Source organism: Lagopus muta, chromosome 12 (assembly GCF_023343835.1).
Source record: "Lagopus muta isolate bLagMut1 chromosome 12, bLagMut1 primary, whole genome shotgun sequence".
Classification (NCBI taxonomy): domain Eukaryota; kingdom Metazoa; phylum Chordata; class Aves; order Galliformes; family Phasianidae; genus Lagopus; species Lagopus muta.
This window is the reverse complement of record NC_064444.1, coordinates 11,351,022-11,363,829: the sequence shown is the minus strand read 5'-3', so window position 1 is coordinate 11,363,829 and position 12,808 is coordinate 11,351,022. Positions and strand designations below refer to the sequence as shown.

The 12,808-nt window shown below is 44.8% G+C and overlaps 1 protein-coding gene across 2 annotated transcripts in view; it reads left to right on the top strand.

The window, feature by feature from the left end:
* Positions 1-2,756: 2,756 nt before the first annotated feature.
* URI1 (URI1 prefoldin like chaperone) overlaps positions 2,757-12,808 on the top strand; it is a 39,654-nt gene continuing 29,602 nt past the window's right edge. The window contains exon 1 of one of the 2 annotated variants that reach the window (XM_048958407.1): positions 2,757-3,159. In XM_048958407.1, the coding sequence (XP_048814364.1) occupies positions 3,088-3,159 (72 nt within the window). In that variant the 5' untranslated portion in view covers positions 2,757-3,087. Of the gene's footprint in view, positions 3,160-3,485; positions 10,955-12,808 lie in introns of those variants that run through there. The other variant, XM_048958408.1, reaches the window with a different exon arrangement.

The window sequence follows — 12,808 nt, the reverse complement described above, 5'->3', positions numbered from 1 at the left end:
ACATTTTTTCATTGGCAGATGAAAAACAAAATGTACAAAAGGATCCAGTAAACTATTCCATACTCTAGTCAGTGCAACCAAGCCTGTACAGTCATTAAGCTGATAATAATGCAGCCTCTTATGTAGGCCAACTGTCAGAAGTGCTCAACGCAAAGCAGCCCAGTGGCTGATGATGTACTTGTGGCACATGAAACAGTGGAGTTTTTGGAACATGATACAAGAGAAGTGACCGCATGTCTTTTTTACTCTATTTAGACAATATTCTTACTTTGTGTCTCCTCTTGTTAGCTGTGTTGTTATTATGTCTGCAAAAAATCAAAATCTTAAAATATTTATCTTCCTGTTTTTATCTGTTCTGTCCTCCAGTCAAGCCATGAGGTGAGGCAGGATCAAATGAAAGCACTTATAAATGGCCTGTATTTGTACTTTCTCCTGTGAACCCTGTTCATTGGCAAAATTAAAAAAAAAAAAAAAAAAAGAGGGCCCAACCAGGCCAAAAGGGAGTGAGTTACTATGATCTTGCTAGTGAGCTGCTTTCTGAAGGCAATATATAGAAGTATCTATATCTATATATATCTATATCTGTCTGTTCAAAGGGTAGAGAATTCCTCAGTGACTTATATGTGCCAGACATTTCAGATAACTCTCAATTATTCTTGAAGATTATGGATATAGTTATTTCATAAACCAAACTACCCAGCTGCAGTTGCAAATTTTTATTTGCAGTATTGGAAGCTGCATTAAAGTCTGGCTAAAAGCTAACTTCCAGCTTGAGTAACCATGCCTTGAAAATTGTTTCTAAATTCCTCATCTGTAGAGCTTTTAAAGCTCTTAAAGAGGAGGATGGGAACCTGAGTTTAGAAAAGTGCACAGCACACAGTATGTTGTGTATATAATATCAGTATTTTTGCGGTGCATACAAGGTTAGTTCTGCTCACAGGAAGTCTGTTTTCTTTTGCAGAAGATGGAAACAAATCCCTAATGTGCACGTAGGGAAGATGGGCCTTTCTGCCACCATCTTATGATAAGTCTGTGAGCATCTGCAGGGGAAAGGGAAGAGTATAGGCACGCCTACTCACTCAAAGCTAAGGTGCAGCTGTAAATGCAAGGCCTATGTGTAGGTGAGCCTGTTGTGTGGTGTTAGGCATATAGAAGTTAAAACTTTGGTTGTCTTACCTGGCCTGTTGGATGTTGTAGTGTGAGTATTAATGCACGGCTGCATTCCACTCCCACTGGTCATGAGTGGTGTTCCCTAAGGGTCAGTACTGGGGCCAGCACTGTGTGATATCTTTATTGCTGATCTGGATGAGGGGATTGAGTGCAGTCTCAGAAGACACTGAGTTGAGAGGAAGTGTACATCTGCCTGGGAGAAGGAAGGCTCTACAGAGGGATCTGGGTAGGCTGGCTCAATGGGCTGAGGCCAATGGGATGAAGTTCAGCAAGACCAAGTGCCAGGTCCTGCACTTTGGTCATAATAGGCCCATGCAATACTACAGGCTTGGGGCAGAGTGGCTGGAAAATTGCACAGATGAAACTATCTGATAGTGCTAGTCAATAGCTGGCTGAACGTGAGCCAGCAGTGTGCCCAGGTGGCCATGAAGGCCAACAGCATCCTGGCTTATGTCAGAAATAGTGCAGCCAGCAGGACCAGGAGGTGATAGTCTCTGTTTTCAGCTCTAGTTAGGCTGCACCTCAAGTACTGTGTTGTTTTGGGCCTCTCACTACAAGAATGATATTGAGGAATGGGAGTGCGTTTAGAGAAGGGATACAAAGCTGTGAAGGGTCTGGAACTCAAGTTTTAGGGAGAATGGCTGAGGGAACTTGGGATTGTTCAATCTGGAGGAGGCTCAGGGGAGACCTCTCTACAGTGCCCTGAAAGGAGGTGGTAATGAGGTGGTGGTTAGCCTCTTCTCCCAGATAAAGGCAATAAGATAAGAGGAGGTGGCCTCAAATTGTGCCAGGAAAGGTTCAGGCTAGATATTAGGATAAACTTCTCAGAAAAAGTGGTCAGGCACTGGAGCAGGCTGCCCAGGGCAGGGAGTCACTGTCCCTGGATGCATTCAAGAAACCTGGAGATACAGCACTGAGGGACATGGTTAGTGGACATGGTGGGGATGGGTTGATGGTTGGACTAGATGATCTCAGGTCTTTTCCAACCTTAATGATCCCTTGATTCTGTGTAATTTTTGTGTCTAATATCATTTGTGAGGTTAGCTAATGAATTTTGTGGCACTCCCAGTGCAGCCATTCACCACCACCTTGCTGTGCAGTAACCTTTCTGCGTTGCCAAGCCCCAGTGTTGCACTATCTGATTCGTTAATCTTTTAAAACCGTTCTGCAGTCCTGCAGGTCACAAAAGTCCCGACAACGTAAACTTGTGGGAGCGGGCACTGAGATCAGCGACTGTGACACAACCTCCCTGTTATAGATGATATATAGTTATGTATCTGCGCACTCCTAGGAATATATGATTGTTGATCGACCCGAACGCCTCACACATGCGTTTCTGAACCTGAGGCCTAAGGGGTCGGGGCCTGCGCTGCGACCCGCGCCCACCTGTGCCCCGCGCACAGCTCGGGGCGGCTGAGCGGCGCAGGGCCGCCGGGCAGCAGCGGGGGGGATCCGGCGGGGCCCGCGGCGGGCAGGGGGTGGGGAGCGCCCGCCTCTCGCGGCTCGCAGCCGGGTGCCTCCCGCGGGCGCGGCGGGCCCGGCCGGCTACCCAGAGTGCAGCAGGCAGGCGGCGGCGGCGGCGGCGGCGGGCGGCCGGCTGGCTCCCAGCTGCCGGCGCTCCCGGTCCCGTCCCGTCCCGTCCCTGCGGCGCAGCGGGAGCCGGGCCCAGGCGGCGGCGCGGCCCAGAATGAGAGTGTGAGTGCGATGCTTCCCCCGGCAGCGGCGCCCCGGGCCCAGGCGGCGGCGGCCCCCGCGTGGATGCGGCTCTGGAGCCGGCGCTTCGCCCTGCACAAACATTTCTATAGGACTCATTCGCCCTGCTGAGGAGATCGGCCCGGCCCGGCCGCCCATCCCCTAACTCCGCGCCGCGGAGCGGCTCGCTCGCAGACTGCCGGCCCCGCGCCCGGCCCGGCGGGCATGGAGGCCCCCGGCGGCGCCTCGCCGCTCAGCCCCGAGTTGGTGGGCCGCCTCCGCCAGGAGCACGAGAAGGTAACGGCGGCCGGGACGGGGCGCGAGGAGGGGGCGCGGCGGGGCCGGGGCCTGGACCGGGGCGGCGGAGCGGGACGGGGTGGGGGGGGGGGGAGGGGAGGGGTAGGGGAATGCGGGGGGGCGGCACGCGCCGGGCCTGCTCGCCGCGGCGGGCACGTGACGGCGGTGACGTCATCGGCGGCGGCCGGAGCGCCCCGCAGCCGGGTCCCTCGTGCGGCGGCGGGCCGGGCCCGAGCATGGGGGCGCTGCGGCCCCGCCGCCTGGGGGACCGTTATCGCCGTGCGGCGGGGCGAGGCGAGGCGAGGCGAGGCGAGGCGAGGCGGGCCGCGTGTTGCTCGGCTCCGCTCAGCGCTACGCCTTCAGCACGGCCCTCTCGCTGAGCCGTGCGCCTCGGAAGCGGGGCGAGAGAGCCGAGCGCTTCGTAGGAACGATCCCACGGAGCCTGGGCGCCCGTACCGACGCGGCCGCGGCACGAAGTTCGAGACGCCTCTCCGTGCAGATGACGTCCAGCGCCTCTCGCGGGCGGGCCGACCTCCGCGGCCACGGCTGCCTCCGGGACTCGGGCTGTGCTCAGCACACGCACGCCCTCAGTTTTTCTGCTTGTTTTCTGTATACGCCTGACATTTTTAAAGCTGTTTCTAAAGTATGCAGGCTGGCTCCTCACTTACAACAGAGGACGTGTGTCTCCGGAGTGTGCTGTGCTGTCACCTGTTGTTCTAGTTAAGAGTAATAAAACCCCACTGTATATACGTGGTTCTTTATGCAGTTTTCCAGGTGAGACATAGGATTTACACTGTGTCTGCCTTTAGGTAGCACCCCTGATAATTCCAGGAGATCTGTGTAATCAGCTGAGCCTTCATGTGGATGAACAGTAGGAGGATCTGTGGGTGTGCCCTGGATGGTCTGCATGGAAGGCGACCTCCTGCGCCGCTGCGCTGCCCACTGACGTTCACAGTTTGGTGAAGAATAATTTCTGTGGTACATTGGTGTCAGTTGGGCCTAATGTGCAAGTGGGTGCTTCATAACCTTGTCCAATGATTCCCAGCTCATGGTGAGACCTCTCTGTAAGCAAGCTTAAGGCTCTTTTAAAATTGGTGTGCTCCAGTGCAAAAGAAGTCCAGGATACCATTAATTGAGCATGTGCTGGGCTGAGGTACCAAAATTATATATTATCATAAGGAACTGCATAATTCCTGCAGATTGGCTAAAAAGATTGAATACTTCAGCTTCAGTATGGAATAACAGCAAAGATCTACGTGTCTTGGTTGCAACAGAATATTGTGATGAAAATATAGTAGGCTTTCCCTCAGTGCAGTGAATACACATAATTGGATTACAGGAGCATTTTAAGTTATGAAAATGTTCTGTTTTAAGATGGAGGAGGTCTTTTCATCTGCTTCCTTTCAGCAATTTGTATTTTTTTCACAAAATTACAGAATTTGAAGGTTCATGTTTTGGTCTTGGGACAAAGGTGGAGGAGATGCAGTTACCCTGCACTGTGGTAAATTCCGAAGCATGTAATAGTGCAGTTACTTAGAACTGTATCTGTGTGCAGGTCTTTAACCAGGCACGTAACATTTCTTTCAGATGATGTGATACTGTCCTGTTCTAGCAGTGCTTGATTAAGAAAAAAAAGACTCATTTATTCTCATTGGAATAAAGCTGAAGGCAACCTTTGGTATAGCAGTGGAATACAACATTATCTATCTGCAGATTTAAAGACAATATTTGAATGCCTTTTGATTATTTTAATATCCAGACTGTTGCACAACGCTGGCATAGCTACAAGTTTGAGATTTGATGTGCTAAAGAGCTGCTGTGGAGAACACGGGGACTGAGGTCTCCTTCCTGTTTAAAAATACAAAAAGAACAGGATGTTCATGACTTGCTGTCCTTAATCTGATTGAGGCTGCAACTTCCAGGTTTAGGACCCCTGGTGAAAAGTAATTTCAATTCTTGTTGAGGAGTGTTTGCCTGTTGGACAGATTTCATCTCGTTAATTTGTGGCGGTAGTAAGACCAAACGGTTAAAAGCAATTTTCAGTGCTCCCACTAAAGGCACTTTGTATAAAAACATGACTTAGAATGTGCATCTTGGGGATAAATTACTGAAGAATATCTAGTAATTTTCATGATAAAGACCATCATTGGAAGCACAGTGCCTGTGTAAAGTTTTGAATATTTCTGTAAGAGGAATATGATGTATGTATCATGGATTACTTACAAAAGCAATATATGTTAGCTGAAAATACTGCATTAAGACTACTGTAAGTTAGTAGAGGAATTATAAAATGAATATTTAAATAAGTGGATTCTCATGCTATAGAGCCTGCATTTAAGCCTAATGTGTGATATATATTTATTCCTGCGATCACGTGGGTTGGGATTACTGCTGATTGGAAGCTGACAGGGCAGCCTGGTGTGGCTTGGTAAGACTTCTGTAGACGGTGAATTTACAACGGGCTCATGTGTCCTTTAGTTTCCAAGCAGTGCACTGGAGGTGGGTGCAGTGGGAGGTATTACGGAACCAACGAGACCCAGGAGACATCTGTAGAGTGCAAACACCAGCATGGTGAACCTGAAGGATTCCAGTGCTATCTGGCAACATGGAATTTTTTTTGTTTGCACTGACAAAAGACATTTTTTTAAATTTTCCTTTTAAGAAAATTAGGATAAGGAAGTGGCTTTCCTGTCACTCATCTTGACAACAAAGCACAATTAAATTTAGTGTATAGCTATTACCATAAATTACTGTAACTCAGTGGCCACTGTCTATTATGACATATGCTTAATTTTTATGAATTTAATTGGTGGAGGCTATATGATCTTGGATTTCCAAACTGTGTTAAAGATCATGCATGCCTGCAGTTTGTTAACAGTTAAACAAATTGTAGGTGGGTTGTGTGGTAACAAATCACAGAATCCTAAGCTGAACTCTCATTAGCTAAGTGGCTAGCTCTTATGTTTAAATCTTTTTCAAGTAATATCTGTGCTATGAAATCAACAGCTTGGCACTGCTGTGGCTGTTGCTGCAGCCTGAGAAGAGCAGCAAGGCTGAGTCTGATCTTGTATGTTTCCCACTGCTGTGCAGCCCACTGGAAACATGGAGCTGTTTGCCTGCGGCCTCACAAGATTAGTCAGAGTGCTTCCCTGTGCAATGTCTCCCAGGGTATTGTGCTTCTCCCAGCCTGTGTCCAAGTGAACAGAATTTGGAGATCCTGGCTGCAAGGCAGCGGTGCGGTAGGGCTTCATTTTGCACACAGTGAGGATAGCCTATGTAGTATTTGATGCTTTGTTCATCGTGCTCCTTGAAAGGTCTCATCTGAAGTCATACTACTTTTTAAAAGGTACCTGGTCAGTTACTTCCTCCTCCGTTCTGCTCTGCCCATTACCTTCCTCTAGCAGAGGGTTTGGTGTTTTCTCATGTGCTGCTTTTGAGTACAAGGGCTAATTCAGTCATGATCTGGAAGCTTTCTGATGTTGCACTACTTGTTCCTTCAGCGTTAACTGATCGTCCTTTTTACCTTCTTAGCTTGTTTTCTGGTATCTTCCTGAGTAACATTATCTGTCTATGTTGTTATTAATTTGAACTAAATACCCACTGGTTTACATAGTGACAAGAATTGTGAAACAACTTACCACATTTTAAATAGATTTCCTTCTATGTGATGGAAGTCAAACTTCACCCAGGAGCTTAAAGAATGTTGTCTTTGTTCTGGAGGGGGCAAGTCTGTTCAGGTCCTGCCTCACCAGTAACTGAAGTGCGTAGGTGAGCTGATACCCTCCAGGTCTGGAGCTGTGCTCCTCCAATAGCTGTGCATAGACCCTGTGGCAGTTGCAGTGACTGGAGTGCTGTTCAGGAATCATCATTAGGAGATTTGTAAATTTCCATTCCAGAATTTTGTAGGCATAACCTGGCCTATCACACGAATGCCTCTTACCTTTCTTTCCCTCTTTCAGACGGTGCACTTGTTTTAATTTAAAGTTCTGATTTTGCAGATGGATGTGCTAGCTTGGAACTTGCCATCTCAAGGTGCTCAGAGCTGCAGCTGCGCTAATTCTGCATTTTTTTAGTGGGACATCGGTTGCTATTTTTGCTGTCCCTCTTCCCAGCAGGGAGCAGCCAGTGAGCCAGGTCCTGGGCTGCATCATGAAGTGCAGAGGGCAACGCAGCAAAGCAGGGCTGTCTTCTTCTTCAGCATTGGGTGTAGTCTGGGCTCTTGTTTCAGGTAAGGCAGTATCAAGCCGGCTGTGCTTTGTCCATGCTGACAGCAGCACTGCTAGTGTCTGGGGGGTTGCTATGCATCAGGACCAGAAGAAATAAAACCCCAGTTTTTCACTGTTCCCTTTTGTGACATCCCATCAAGGGTGGACAAGGGAAGTTGGTTATGGGGTCAGTCAGGTAAGCTCATGGCAGCCTCAGTTTCTAGAATTCTTTTGGATTGAGCGTGTCTTCTCATCTTTTGGATTAATAGCTATTTTGTTGTGATATAAGGAAATTACTAGATTAAAAAAAAAAAAAGTATAGATTTTAGTTATTACACTGTAAAGATGCAGAATTTGTAGGAAAAAATGCCCAGTGGTGCACCAAAACCTGCAGACAGAAAGACTGGTGGTTATAGTTTACTCAGGGCTGTGGCTCAGTGCTGAACCACAGCCTAAAGGTATGTCTGCGAGGCGGCTGCTAGCATCCTTTCACTTTGAAGGCAGTCAGTTGGGTATTGCCAGCAGCAAGTACTGCACTGTAGGCTGTATGACAGCTTGCAAAACCTGCCCGAGATGTTTGGTGAGTTGGACTGTGGGAGTTTTGTGCTGATGTCTGCTGTTGCCTTGGTGCGGATGCAGAACAGCCACAGGTATGCTCACCTGAAATAAGCTAAAATACTGAGTTCTGAGTTCCTTAGCTCTGTCTCAAAATGAGGTTAGTGATGTAACCTCTGTCTTGCTACCAGAGAAAGACAGGATCTTGCTGTTCTGTTCTTGCTTCCACCAGTTCCATTGGCATAGAGATTATTTAACTGATTTAGCAGGAAAGTTCCTCTTGGAACCCAGAGGATCTGAAACAGCCAAACTAGTGTAGGATGCTTATGGTTGGACATGAGGAGGAGGGGTGCTGCCCCACGAAGCATGACACAGCCTGCCTGGCGGGCACAGTGTGCTGTTGAGCGTGGGTAGAGTTACTGCAGGGTAACTGAAGCCATTTCTTCATGTAACCTACAGCCACAGCTGGGATTGCAACGTGAAGTCATCTTGAGAGGACAGAATTTCACAGCTGGCCCAAGGGGTATAAGGCATTTTCCTGTCCGCTTTTTAGTTCCTAGGTGCTTCAAGTATAATTCTTAAGTTCACAAAAATCATTTTATTCAGAAGCTAGTTATTACATATTGACAGTACTTGTCTTTCTGCAAAAGTGTGAGGGCCAAAATTGATACAAAAATATGAGATCTTCACTTGTTTTCCTGAAGGGCTGCGTAAAAACTGCGGTCATAATTTTAAAGAGAAAGATTTTTTTTTTCTTTATAAAGAAACTTGCCAGGATTCAAATTCCTTTATCTCCTTTCCTTCAGTATTCTTCCTGAATACATTTCTTGAAAAGGCATAAATTCCCACCCGAAGGGGATCTTATGCTAATAATTTGTTGAAATGTAGTGTTTTTCAGTAATATAATTTAATAAACGAATAGGAGAGCTCAGAAATGCCTTCTTCCTTTCCTTTTAGATCATTCAGTGTGCCAACAGACTGAAGAACTTTTAATAGTTTTATTTCATTTTTAGATTGAAAATGGGGCTCTAGGAAAAACAATTGTACAAAAGTTAATTTTGTCTTTCTCCATCAGTGGCTGCTATGTTTTAGGCAAGTACTAGGTGGTTTCCTGGAGGAAAAAATGAAAATTCATTTGAAATGTTTATTTTGCGTGTGAGTTGTTACACCCTTGTTACTGAGAGATGATTGAATATTTGACCAGCCATTTGAGCTCTTCTGTAATGCAAAGTCATGTGGTGAACTGGCTATTTCATCTACAAACTTAATTTTATTTCCTGGTTTTGGGGTGTGACAGAAAAATCTCATGCATACGAGTATGTGGCACAATGGGTCTCGATGCTGCAAGCATTTATAGACAGAGGTACCTCATGTGTGTGTATCAACCAGATTCACGAGGTTAAGCAGTTAAACTCCGGAGAGCTGGAGTCATCTGAAGTAGATCAGTAGTGGAAATGACCTTGGATTTATTGTTAGCCTTGTAAACATGGATCTGTGTTGCAGAAGAGCAGCGTATGCTTTCTCTGTAGTTTGTGGAAAGTTCTGAGCCAAGGTTGAGGCTGAGATCTTCGCACAGTCCCACATGGCAGGGATGGTCTCCCGAAGGCAGACTCTTGGTTTTAGACTTCACAAGACCCTTACTTTAATTACCGCCTCATTACTTGCTCTATTTCCACAAAAAGTATTCCATACTGTCATTTTCCCTAAGTAACTGGAAATCTGATTGAAAGGGATGTTTAAAGTGAGACTAATTCAAGATTAAATAGTCACAAATTATATTATTGCTACATGTAAACAAATTACTTGCATATCTGATTTTGTTCAGATTACTTTTCAAGTGGTAAATAATGCTTTATCACTTATATAGTGCTCTTACATCTTTAGAGTGCTTTTCTCACATTAATTAATCATCATTAAACACTCCGAGGTGGGTAGGTTAATACTATTATCCCCGTTTTGCAGATGAAGAAATGTAGACTGAGAGGTTGTGATTTGCTCAAGGCCATATAGAAGAAATAAAATCAGAGCTGGGATTAGATCTATGTCCCTAGCTTCTAATTGCACAGGACCAACTCAGTTGAGAGCCACAGCATTGAAACAACACATACAAGTGCGCACGTGGAAGCAGCACACGTTGGGCCTTTTAGATGCTGAACTCACAGCTCAGTTAAATGGAAACTTTGTGCTGTTTCCACATCCATGCCCAAAGTGTGGAAATAGCCACCTATTCACTTAGGAATCCTTCCTAGCCTCATGGGGCACTTTTTTTTGAGTCTTCCATTGAAATTAACGTTCAACCTGGAAGTAGCAGTTCTTGAGGCTTGAACGTAAGTGTTTGACTTGGGTGAAGCGCTTTTTACACGTGAGATGTGAATTAAAAATGTGGCAGCTTGCTTTAATGCTGAGAGAGATAGGAATTCCCCTTGGTGTCCTAAACCCACTGCCTTTGTAGGCAGTGCCTAGCTGCTCAGTACAGAGTGGTATTCATGTGCATGCACTACACCTTAGAGAGCTCAATAAAATGAGATAGTCCCGCCTGGCTGATCAGAGGCACCACAGAGAGATCTGCTCAGCTCTGAGTTGCAGGAGCAACAAGTAGGAAAAAATAAGATGGAAGAAGCTGGTACCCTTCTACAGGAGGGTGAGGACCTGCAGAGGAAGGTGTCAAATACATGTGCAGTAATTGGGAACAGGGCAGAGCCCTGCAGGCACGTGGCAGTGCCATGCTGCAGCATCCTGCCAGCCCGCACACTGGGCTGCAGCTACTGCTGCTGGAAGGAAGGGGCTGTCTGCTTTGTTTTCTTTAGGACTGGGGAATGTGTTTTACACCGGTGGGCCCTGTTTTAATGACGAGAGTTGAGGTTAAGTAGTGTCAGGTGTGCTGCAAGAGTAGTTCAATAGATATTTCAGCTGATAACCTTGTGTGGTAGAATTCAGGATTATTGGTAGTGCTTCCAACACGGGGCCTCAGCAGCAGAGTGGAATTGGTGGCACCGGTGCCCACAAGGATGGAACTGCACTGAACCAATGAACAGGTGATTGGTTCTGTTTACCCCGAGAGAAAGTCTCATTCTTTAATTGTAACTCCAGATGTAAACGATGTGGGGAAGATGGACTAATGGTTTTCCTGTGTTTGAGTAAAGGCAAAGAATCAAAGATTTGTTTATATATTTATCTATTTGTTTCTTTGCTACAGTAGAACCCATTGTTATCCAAACAGCGCAACTGACCTAATAAAGGACATATGCATAATTGATCTCCTTCTGTTTTTCAATATTTATTTTCTCCCATTTTGTTTTAATAGAGTTCAGTACCAGAAGTGCAGCCTCAACCATTTTTAAGGTGGTATATTTTAACACTTCTGTAAAGGGCTTCGTTTTATTCTGGCCACTGAAATGAAAAGGTTTGTTGTTGGTTCCACCCTTTAGTATCCCTTCAAGAGAGATTATATCAAAGAAGAAGAATTAAATTAAAATTGATTGGTGTTATTGATTTTCCTTTCCTTTTTTTTTTTAATTTTTTTTTTAAAGGGGATAAAGGCTGATGGAAACAGTGTGTGCCCCGATACTGTTTTACTGATGGACTATTTTTAAAAAACATAGAAAGCATATGTGCCCAATTTACATATTTACCAATTAAAAAAGCTTCCAGGAAACATTAAGTAGACTATATTCTGTAACCTTTAACATTGTAGCTAATGGATATAGCCTGGAAATTTTCATAGAAGGTCCTCTAAATAATGTAAATGATTATGAATATGTAACTAGTTAATATGCAGCTATGAAAGGATTATCATGTAGAGGTTAATGAACATGCTGCTCTTATGGTTTGCAGGGCTTTTCTTTTTGTGCTTTTAGCTCGCTTCATGCATGGAAAGTCATGGATTGGGAATGGAAAGCTTCCTGTCTTTTCCATCTTCATTTTTAATGGAGCAATTAAACTGCAACTTTCTTAAGGATTTCACAAACATTTTGTATGCTTAATTGTGTGGTGTACTTTACAGCCGCCACCAAACCTGAAAGAATGAAATGTGCTGATAGAATATTCCCTGACTCCTTGACTTGCTCTCCATTGTGTGTTAGCATTGTTTGGAAGCATTGCATTCTATGGTTTATGCCTTTCATGGGGACTTTGCTCTTGAAATGAGTTGTGGTATGAATTTGATTTTTGAATTTATATATTGTAGAAGTCTGTATGTTTATTCTTAACCTCAAAAAAATCTAACTTGCGCATTAAAGAAAATGCTTGGAGTTTGATGTGAGAGTTTAAAGCAGATGATGAATTTAAACTTGACTTAAGCAGGAGGAACTACCTGACTGAATTTCCCCGTGGATTATGAGGCAGTGTAACCACAAATCGACGGCTGATCCTCCTCACTTAAGTACTTCACTCGGCTTAAAGAAGTATTAGCTCACAAAGCAGTCCTATTTCTTTTTCCTTTACTCCTATATGAGTAAAGAGTGCAAGATCTGAGATCTGTTCTACAATAGCTGTGCATATGCTAGCTAAAAAAAATTCTTTCGTTCTGTTGTTTGGGGGAAAAAAAAAAGAAAAAGAATTATCTGCTCCAGTGATTTCAGTGGTACTTGAATGTATGTTATTGTTTTCTCTGCAAATTTTCTCATTAATTGCTTTCAAATGTTAGCATTATTTTGGTTATAAGAAAAACAAAATTTGTAAAAAAAAAAAAAAATAAATAAATTAAAAAAAGAGGAGATGTCTAGACATATTTAATTGCCTCCTGGCATCATTGCATTTCATATAATTGAATGAAATTGTTTGTGTTACATTTTTTGTAACTGTTATTCAGTGATCAGAATATGTTTTGGAAGACAAAATTTCCACATAATTATGCAAGAGAAGGTCACAGGTTTCAGCATCTTGGATGT